Below are 10,951 nucleotides of genomic sequence, written 5' to 3' on the forward strand. Positions count from 1 at the left end.
CCCCTGTGCTTGGTTGGTCAGGCTGATGACAGACCAGAAACTGAGTGCAATGCAGTCCACAACTAACAAGGCCCATTCTAGTCCTGTGGGACAATGCCTTTCCTGTCTCACTTTTGCATGCAGTTGCAAATGGTTTATTAAAAACTATTCAATATTTCTGCTCTCTTTCTGCACTTTACATGGGCAGATTTTTTTCTCTTGTAGTTCTGTGTTGGACTCCTTGTATCCATTTGCATTGTTTCCCGTGTGTACAGTGATGAAGCCTGAATGCTGTGTACTGGAGCTGAAAAGAGCAGTGAAATTAAGCACTGTGGCACATGTTGTAGTGATAGTGCACGAGAACCAGGTTTTCATGTGTACAATGTGTCAGAATACCACAAGGAAATGTGCAGTGGTGCTGTGTTTTCTCCATTTTTATAGGGGAGGAAACTGAAGCTGAGAGATAGACTTTTCTGTTATCTTCCTCCCACCCATCCTCCCTTAGCACCCTCTCAGAGTTGTGAATAGTTTTAATAACATTCCTGGTGATGATTAATAACATTTGCTGCCAGCAATTCAAGTGTTGATTCTTAACATCTTTATTCTCTCCTTCCTGAAGGATGGCCAAGTGTTGTAGCTGTGGGCTCATTTTTTTCCTGGGACAGATGGGCAGTTGCCTTGGTTTGGGGTTTGTTTTTGTTTTTCCTTCCAGATTTAGGCTGTATTCTTCATCCTGGTTGTTCAAGTGCTACAGAGTGCAGTGTCTCAGTGCTTTGGTTGCTCTCCTGGCTATTGTCAAAGCTGCTTTCACTTCCTTGCCTGCTCTTCATGCATAGCTGTTAGAGCTGCAAAATAGCAGAGCAGAACAAACAGCATTTCCCTTTTTAAATAAACATTCCCTAATCTGGTAGCCTTCATGTAAGGATGAATTTTGCTTAAGGCCCTCTGCAGCACTTACGCCCAAACTCTGTTTTTCCAAAAGAGATAATTGTAGATAAATGAATCCCAATCCTCCTTCCTGACTGACTCCCCAGCTTCCCTGCAGTCTTTTACCACAAAATTTCTTCCACTGGAGCCATATGCCAGACAATTCCTGTCTGTGGGAGAGATTTGCACTGTCTGTGTGTAGACCAAGTGACCCCAGATCTTTTGCAACTGAAGCAGTGAGATGCAGATCTACTTTGTTAGAATAGTAGAGTCAAACCCCATTAAGTTGTCACTAGGAAGGCGGTGGTCTTGTTCCTTATGATATCTATAAGTCAATTCTACATTACTTACTCTACTGTTCTAAAATGGAACAATATAAATAAAATAAACAGGCTTAAAAAACAGAATACCACAACCAGAATGTCTGCTAACTCAGGTTTACAGAGAAGGTAAACTTGTTAAATGCAGTATTACATATTTTTTACTTGATTTAGAAACACCTTTTGAGATCTTGGTCACTGTAAAATTTTTTCCCTCCTTCCATTAATGTAGTCCATTTCTCTTTTTTTTTTTCTCTCCCCAGATTCAGTTCGTCCTGACAATCTTCCAGACCAGCTGTGGTGTTGTTTGGCCATGTGCATTTCCTCAGGGGTGGCTGTATTTTCAGATTTCTTATATGATTTCTTTGATTATCCTCTTCACAAATTTCTATATTCAGGTAAAAGTAATATTTGTCAACTCTTTCTGGCATTCTGCTGGCAGTATCTCTCTGGAAAGCTGTTTACAGAAAGATATGCTTGAAATGTCCTTTTGCTATCTTCCACTAACATGCACATGGTTCCTAAAGTATTGCACTTGTTGATCTGCTCTTCACTTTCAGATCTTCTGATGTTTTGTATCTGCAATTCAGAATGATTAGTAATTTCAGCAAGCAGAGTGGCACACAAAAGTGGCTTACTAGTGCAATTTTAACTGCAGACAGGGAGAGGAAGAGCTTAATGTAAGAAGCAGCTTTCCACTCCGAAATAAACCCATAGCATGTGAACCTGTGAAGCACCTGAAGGAATTGTTCATTACTGCTTTTACAAGGGGAAGTTCTTGGTTTATATCCAGGGAAACTTCCTAAACTCCCAACATAAAGAAATCTGGTTCTGCTTCACCTTTACAGGCATTTGTTTGTATTTTGGAATTTTCATATGGAAAATTAGTGTTCTGAGTTGTGTTTCTACAAAGCTGATTTCATGTCTGAACAGATCCAGACTTGGTATGTGTTGTTCTGAGCAGTTCATAAATGGGCTCTGTACAAAGATGCACCCATATTCAGAAAATCAAACCAACACAGCCTGCCATCCCCAAACAAGCAAACTCTGCTGCATGCTCTAAATGTCTTTTGAGATATTTGAGCATTGTGGTTCTGGTAAGAATGATTCACGGAGGGAAACACTGCAGGCTTTCCTGTCTGATCTTTTGCTACTACTTAAAATCAGTCCCATGATTCCTATCACTTGCTGCATATGAACATGCTAATTAAACATTAGAGTATATTCCAAATATTATTCAACCTTTTTCATAAATTTTACTCATATTGTAACTTTTAACCTTTTAACTTCCTTTCACACACAGAAATTCTGGGAAATGTGCTCTTGTCAGGCAACTGAGTCCCTCTGAGAAAACTAATTAATGTATATATTTTCTCTATTTTGTTTAGACAGAGTCCCCCATATCCTGTTAGATTTTTGATTCTCATGTTGGCCAGTGGAAAGTCCTTTCCCATTTCGTCTCTGAACTTCCCTCATTGTTCTTGTTTACCTACTTCTTGCTCTGTTCAATGTACTGTCACCTGCAGTGCCTCAAACCTCCTTCCTCACTACTTGTTTTGAGTATATTCTTGTGCCGCAGTCTGCTCATAAATTCGCTTCCCTTGTTCCTAATTTACAATTAACATAACACTAGCATCATACTGCCAAGCGTTTTTCTTTTCAAGTGAACTAATTCTTTTGCTGTGATGAATGAAGGCATAGTATAGTTTCATACACAAGAAGTGGTAGAGCTTGTTAGACTCTACCACCGGCACAAGGTCTTAAAAAATGATGAATGCGAGTTTACTTTTCTGTTTCTAGAGTTATTCTGAAGAAGTGGTTATTTATATCTAATTAAGCAAAACCATGTGTCTTTCCCTATATTCTAGACTTACAACAAGAAGGCATCCTCGAGGAGGAAAGAGTATCAGAACGGCTCTACCGCCACTGCAAACGGGTACACAAACAGCTTTTCTTCCCTTGAGAACAATGTGAAACAAAGGAAACAAAGGAAGGATTGAAGACCAAACTGAAAAACCATTTTGATAACCCCAACAACAAAATCATCTGATTGTAAGCACAATGAGAGTTGTGCACTAATACTCTAATGGCTACTGTAACTATTCCTGCCTAGAATAGTGTGATTTATGTAGGACTTAACCAGTGCAAACACCCTAGAAACTGTATACAGAACATAAAAGTAGGTTAAAGTTTAAAAATAATTCTGGGCTGTCACTGACCCTGCTATAGACTGTGGAAGGGAGTATTACCATATTATCCAACACTGCTGTTGCCTTACTAGTCAATATGATAGGTGCTGAATTATGATTCACAATTCGAAACACTGTAATCTAAACCTCCATTTTTTTTTTACAATAGATCATGCATGTGATTGTAGAGGTAATTTGTATGATGCTGGTTTCAGTAGATAAACACACATGCCTTAAATTAAAAAGCAGGGCCCAAAGCTTATTACTGGTTTAAAAATTAGGGTTTCAACTTTTCAGTTGACTGACTTTTTATTAAAAAGTCATTTAGAAGAATCCATTGATCATTTTACTGTTCTGTATGTGATACACAATGTTACGTATCTCTTACTCGATACAGTGAAATTGAAAATGGCACATTTAGTTTTGTATATTTGGCTTTGACTAAACAGTCACAAACCAGATGGAAAAGTTATTTTACCTTTTTAATAGATCTTATTTTTTTATTTGAAGTATGTCACTGATGTAAAAGTAATTGGCGCTTACACAGTCCAGTAAGATTGTCTCTAAGGTTTAGAGCATATACAGGGTGGACCCATCTATTCTTTTCACTTTTTTTTTTTCTTTTTTTTCCCCTCCTTTCTTATTTCTGAGAATTCTTAAATGCTAAATGAAGAGTGATTTTTAATATGAAACTGGCAGAGTTTCAAGTGTTATTACCATAGCCATATCCACGTTTTAGCAGCTACTGTTGAAGTCTGTGACGTATCCAAAGGCGTATTTAAAAGAGGAGACAGAAAGATGCTTTTCTGATGGAATTGTCTGTATTTAAGTTGGTATCTGAACTGTTCTTCATGTAGCATATGTTCACTTTTAAAATGTGCCTAACACAAAGGTGTTATTTTTCCCAAACAAGCAAGTTTAAACAGTTTAAGTCATACCTAATGTTTTTTAAATGTTACTGAAATGTGCTGGAAATGTCTGTTTCTGTAATGTGAGTTGTGTATATCACTGGTAAAGTTTTGGCTTGTTATCTGAGGATTTGGTTTGAGTGCTGGTTAAAGTTCCTCCTTCTTGTAAAATCTTGCCTTGCACATATGAGGAGTGAGTTGCAAAGCCAGTATCTGTTGCTGGTATTCTGATATCTGCCACGGTGGAGTTTGGCTTATGAGTATTTTATTCATTAAGCTCTGAAAAACTGAATTGTGCAAGACATTCTGCTGGTCATTGCTCAAGTTTAACTATTTGTTTTTTTGATATTTATATAAATGCCAGGTTTAACATGTTTAATTGTTTTTAAATCTTTTTTAAAATTTTTGCACATCTCTTAAGGAATTAATAAGTTCTACTAGCCTTGTGGGTTTTCATTCCTTGTTTTGAAGGAGACAGTGTCTTTTATGTTTACATTATCAAAGCTTGTGCGTGTGTCTTCATTTCTAGGTACTGGTTTGCAGAGTCTTTACATAGCTCAGTACAGCAGCTATAATGTTCAAAATAGGCTGTCTAAATGTGTTAGAAATAAACCCTTGGCTCGTCTGAATATACTTCATTGTTAATGTTTGACATGGTTTAATCATTAAAACACTTTTGATGATCTCTGCCTGAATTCTGTGGGTTTGTATAGATTTAATGCATTGCCCCATCCTGTGTCAGGCCAAGGAGGAGTCACCAGGATGAAGAACAGCTGCAGATATTCAGAGACGTTTAGAGCACCACAAATTTGGTACAAATTCTTTACAGAAACCCTTAGCTCTTACTGAATACTGTTCCCTTGCCTGGCTGTGGAAATACTGGTCCGTGTGATGAATTAAACCTCCTGCTGGGATTACTGACTCATTGAATGCAGAGCAGCCCAAATAGTTCCAAGATGATGAGTGCCAGGTGCAAAGCTCGATGTGTCTGAGAGGGACTTTCTGCCTCAGCTGTCCTGTCTATAAAATGGGAATAATACCTCTCTCCAGAATGGGAGTGTTTTTGCAATTTCCCTGTAGCTCCCCTTGGCCTTAAGTGATTGTTTTGGAGCCCTCTCCAACTTGAGTGTTTAATCAGGACACCGCAACAATCTCAGATAGGCTGGTGATGGACTTGGTAAAACAGAACTACTTATGTAGCTGTCTGCTTCTCACTTGCAGGCTCTTAAAACAAGACCTGTAGACCAGGAAAAAGGGTTTTACACTTCATGTGAAGGGCTCAGAGGTTTCACGCTAGGCTGGTCTCCTCTGGGAGGGTGCTCTGAATGCCTGAGATGGTTGCTAAGACAGTTTCCTCTTCTTCACATGCCAATTCAGCTTTGAAATTGAGTGTTTTTCTAAGCGAGGTTCAGTAAGGTGCTGTTCTTTAGATGATAAGCCAAATCTAGAGGAAATACCTGGAAGGCAGAAGCCACAGCACCAAGCTGGCCTTCCCCAGTGTGCCAGAGGAGACGGGGCTGCTGCCTCCAAACCTCGCCTTCAAGGTCAGTGCTGAAACATGATGGCTTTATCGTTATTTTGCACCACGTAGACCCACCAACTTCAGCCAAAACTGGCAGGAGGTGTGATCTTGGGAACATGTAGTGTTCACACCTGCACAGGAAAGATTGTGGCTCTTGGCTACTCTTCTACACACTCAGCAGCAACTGAAAACAGTGTCTGAGATGGGTCTGTTGGGTTAGATCAGACATCACCGTACCATAACTGATGGACCAAGGCTGGAGCTTTGGGTCACCTGGTTGAGCTTCCAGTGCATTACCTGACCTGGAGTTAGTAACAGCCTGAGCACCTGCAGTTTTCCTAACAGATACAGCTGTGATTGGTGCTTGGGATTATGAAAGACTCCTCAGAAAGGACTTTCTGTGTTGTAAAGCCTGTAGAGATGAAAAAAGACCAACTGATGACAAAGGGGTTGAAAAGCTTTCGGGTAAAGTCAGCTGAGGAGAAGAGGTAGTTCAGTAGCTATTTCCAGGGTGAATGACTGAGTTTCAAACTGTGCAGCTCATGAGCTGAGCAAATCCCTCCCTGTACTCAGGCCCTACAGCCTGAGGGACGGAGAGAGGTGTTAAGCTTTTATTAAGCTTATCTATCCCATCCACAGCCTAAAGGCCCAGAACAGAGCTTTTCCTAGGGTGGTCCTGGTGTGAAGACCCCAAGTGCTGTGTCACAGATGTGCGAGCCACCCCGGGGCCTGTATCACTCAGGCACTGGGATTCCTGACTTGGCAGGAAGAAGAAAAGCAGAGAAAACTCTGGGAGTCTTTGCGGTTGATTGTGTATTTTACTTGATGCAAGGCAGGTGCTAAGTAAGTGTTGTAGCTTCTGGTAGGACTTTACCACCAAAACTGGGGCAAAGAAAGCCCCAAAGCCCCAAACCTAATGGAGAGCTGTTCTGGGGGCTGCTTCTGCCTTTGATATTTGGTAGCTGTACTGAGGTGTAAGTTGATAAAATGTGTGTCTCTTGCATGAGACTGGAATGTATATTGTTAAAAGGTATGCATTATTAAAAAAAGGGATGTAAAGTAAGCTGGATGCTGAAGAGAAGTATAAATAAAATTGGAGGTTAAATTACTTTGAATGTGGGTTCTGCTGGGAATCCCCTCAAGGCAGTGCAGAGATGATAAAATATAGATAGAGATCTGTTGTTAGAGAAATGTGGCTTAGAGTTGCATTGATACAGAAGTTTAACTTATACTGTCACTGTCATCCTCTTGCCAAGAATTACTGAACCAACTAAGGTGATTAGTTGTATTCATCAGGATGTTTCAAGAACTAACTTATAAAAGCAAACTTGAATTCAATTTTTGACTTTTAATCCATTTCATTTAAATAGATGGATATACAAAAAGGGGTCTGTAAGTTTCTCAGTTTCAGTACAGCACATTGGGATGAGCAGGGGACACTGGGTGTGGTGACCAGCAACAGAATTCATGGACAAGCAAGGTCAAACTGATGAGCAGTTGCTTTGTCTCAATGCTTTCAGCCTGAACAGAACCTATTATAAATGTCTTAAGACAGAACCTGGTATGAAAAGTAGAACTGTTTGTGATATTTGGAGATGACAACATCAGGAAGCACTGTCAATGCCAAGGAAGATTACAAACCCTACAGCAACAACTGCATGACCTTGATGGCTGGAATAAGAGATGGGATTAGTGTAAATCCCCCTTAGGCACAAGTAACAGAAATTGAACTGTTTCCACTGGAGTTTTAGTTGGACGTGACTGAAGAGGAGAGAAAAAAAGATATTTGAGAACCATGTGTTCAACAACTTATAGCTGCTACTATCAAAAAAAAAAAGGGGGGGGGGAAGTCTTATTTGTTAATTGGTCCGTTTTTAGTAGAAGGAGGAATGTGCTAGAGTGGGAGAATGAGGATGAGGCTCTGGTGGGACTTACTTTTGAGGAATACACCTGCTCTCAAAAAATCTGCTTCTAAAAGATGTGCTGTACAGAAGAGTTACGGGGGCAGGCAGAGAAATGCAGAAGTCCTGCAAAATGGGTATTTAGCAAGACCAGGAAGGAAGGAATGTAGTCATACCCAGCAGAGACATCATGACAGCAGACAGCATGAAGGAAAATGAACTATTTTAAGTGTGTGACACAAAAAAAATGGGTAAAAGCTACCCAAGAGTCAACCTAGGCCAGAAACAGGGAGAGGGCCTTTGTTAGTGTAATATGGCTCTGCAGCGTTTTTGCTGTGCGTAGGGTGAAGGTCTGGGGGATTGCTTGAAGACGGGGCACTTGGCCACTTCTAAAGCTTGTAGGACCACAGGGTGTCCTGCTCAGCAGAGAGAGGAGTGAGGACAAAAGTGTGAGAAACAGCCCTGCAGACACCAAGGTGGGAGAGGAAGGATGGGGAGGAGGTGATCTGGCTGCCAGAGGAGATTCCCCTGCAGTCTGTGCAGGAGACCACATCAAAGCAGATATCCCCACTGCAGCCCATGGATGACTGCTTGGTGGAGCAAGTGGACATGTTCTGAAGGAATTGCAGCTTATGGAGAGCCCACACCAGAGCAAGTTTATCCCAAGGGACTTCAGCCCATGGGAAGGACCCATGCTCGAGCATGAGTAGGAAGGAGCAGAGAGGAGCTGCTATGGACTGACCACAGCTACCCCCACACTACTTGGAGCAGGGGGGAGGTAGAGGGATCAGGAATGCACCAGTAAAACAGCCTTGGAAAAAGGGGATAGGAAGATGTTTTGGTTTTTGTCTTTGTATCTCACTATTCAATTCTATTTTAAGTGGATAAATTAAAGTATTTTTTCCAGAACCTGTTTGGGCCATGATGATTATTGCTGAGTGACCTTCCTGTCTTTATCTCAAACCTCAAGCTTTTCATCTTATTTCCGCTCCCAATCCTGTTGAGGGGGAGAGAGAGCAGCAGCTGAGTGGCTGTCTGGCAGGTGGCCAAGGTCACCCCACGCCACCTGGGCACTTTGTCTGCTTACAAATCCAAGAGTTTGGGCAGAAAGCAGCTTCCTTGATTATAAGGAAGATCTACGAAAGGCCGTGAGATACCACGGCACCAGAAAACCTGAAGTCCTGATACAGCTGGAACTCTTCTAGTCTGAGAAAATATGCCCCCTGGAGTGAAGCAATCACTTTTAAAAAAGAATTTATCTTGTTTTTTCCAAGTCTAATACATATTAAAGCAGCATTTCCAGGAAACTAGCCTTAATTCTTGGAAAGTTTTTAAAGGCAGTAGAGGAACCTCCTGTTTGTTACAGGAAGGTAAAGCAGTGGCACAGTGTGTGAAGGAAGCCCATGTTCAGCAGAAAGGTGCTGAATTTCCTCAGGAGAGGAATTGCCTCACACCCTTCAGAGGCAGCTGGAGCCCCAGCTTTTCAAACAGGGATGGTCCAGCCATGCAACAGCAAGAAATGGAAAATTGTACTGTTTGCATTTCATTTGGAAACAGGTGAGGCTTCAGGGGATCTGAATCTGTTGACATAAACATGCAATCCCATATGAGTTGTCTACACCTGTGCATTTGCTGCTCCTGAGCTGGTGTAATGGGGAATGCACAACCCCTGTGGCACAATTGCACTTTTACTGCCTCAGACTTGTCTAAGTCAATATTCACAGTGTTTCCACTAGAATTAGCCAGCTCCAGAGATAATGCTGTGTGGTGATAAACTACCTGGTAAAAGTATTTGAAGTGAAGCCAAATGAAATTTCTTCCACACTCAATAATCCACTTCCAATACTCAAGCAAGGTATTGTGGTACTCGTGTAATTGATTAGACACACAGTGTCTCCATCCCGTTAAGCAAGCGAGAAACGTGTCTTCATCAACTGTTCTGTCTGCCATGGGAAGCTAAATGTTTACTAAATGCTACTAATTCAATTTTACCAGCTGTTGTAGGAAATCAGAATCTCAGCTCACTAAGCAGAAATATGAGCTTTTTTTAAAATAAAATTTAAAAGACAAAAGAGAAATCTGCAGCCTGTGCAGTTACCTAATTGCCTTGCTTCCTTTAAAATCAATAGCATCTCAGTGCCTCAGGGCCTTTCTAGGTCTAACACCTTTCTGTATATTTAGAAGGGATTGCCTCTCTGAAAGGTCTTCTGTTAATTTATCAATTTGCTTTGCTTCCCACAGCACTTGGGGTTGGAAGGGAGTGTGAGAGTGGCTCTTGGTGTGCTGAGCTAGTAGGGACTTGAGACATCGATGCAAATGCACTTTTGCTCAGTGGAATAGTGATGAGTTTGCCGAAAAGACCAGGAAATACTCCCATGCATACAGATGGCATAACTATTATCAGCTAGCTATTATCAGCTGTGTTTCCTTTTAAAATTGTTTGTACAGATTTTGGTAAATCATCATGAAAAAGACCCTTCTGTTCTCAGAAGTTTAAATAAAGAGCTAAGAAGTCATCTTTACATCTGACTCTGGTTTCCATGTGAAGTAGATTGGAAGAATTGCTGGCCAATGCTGCTGTTATAAAGCTGTACAAGTAGATTTTGAAATGCGTGGGAACTCCTGAAACCAGACCTGGCAATTTGGTGATGGGTGCTCTGCTTAGTTTCTCAGCATTTTTTCAATATGCAGTATTTGCCTTGAGAAACAGGAAAATCGGAATAATTAAAAACTAACTCACATTTGGTCAAAAAGGAGCAACATACAAGGTTTCAGAAACCTCCAAAAATATGGGGCCAACTACCTGGCTCCATCTGGCCAGTAAAAATGATAGTCAGTGTGAGATTTTACTTTATGAAGTATAAGTAAAAAAGTCCCAAATCCAACAGAACAAATACCTCCCCCTTAATCCTCTCACAAACAAAACCCATCCATCCCACCCTGCCAGAAAAATACTGAAACAAAACAAACAAAAAACCCAAACAAAACTATGTTCAGTTTTGCCTTTTGGCCTCAAAATTGGAGAGAGCAGCTCTGAGCAGCATCTGCAGAGGTGACTTACCTCTTGCACAGATGATTTTAAGGAAGTTTAAGAATGGTGTAAGCAAGCACTGGGATTTTAGACCAAATCCTCCAATTGTCAGGTCTGGTTAAACCCAGGACTGACGTCCCTTTCCGGCTGAGAGGGAGAAGCACAGGAGGTGGT

General features: G+C 41.0%; 1 protein-coding gene and 1 long non-coding RNA gene across 3 annotated transcripts in view; one reads left to right on the forward strand and one right to left on the reverse strand.

The window, feature by feature from the left end:
- ELOVL5 (ELOVL fatty acid elongase 5) overlaps window positions 1-5,006 on the forward strand; it is a 39,410-nt gene extending 34,404 nt beyond the window's left edge. For both annotated transcript variants that reach the window (XM_050316104.1, XM_050316105.1), the window contains exons 7-8: window positions 1,490-1,624; window positions 3,095-5,006. In XM_050316104.1, the coding sequence (XP_050172061.1) occupies window positions 1,490-1,624; window positions 3,095-3,226 (267 nt within the window). In that variant the 3' untranslated portion in view covers window positions 3,227-5,006. The remainder of the gene's footprint in view (window positions 1-1,489; window positions 1,625-3,094) is intronic.
- LOC126640366 (uncharacterized) lies at window positions 497-10,951 on the reverse strand. Its single transcript, XR_007629011.1, has 3 exons — window positions 10,808-10,951; window positions 1,407-1,805; window positions 497-824 (listed from the first exon to the last, which is right to left on the reverse strand). It is a non-coding gene; the product is annotated as an uncharacterized LOC126640366 (long non-coding RNA).

This window comes from Myiozetetes cayanensis, unplaced genomic scaffold (genome assembly GCF_022539395.1).
Source record: "Myiozetetes cayanensis isolate MyiCay16 unplaced genomic scaffold, myiCay2020 scf2-11, whole genome shotgun sequence".
NCBI classification, from domain to species: domain Eukaryota; kingdom Metazoa; phylum Chordata; class Aves; order Passeriformes; family Tyrannidae; genus Myiozetetes; species Myiozetetes cayanensis.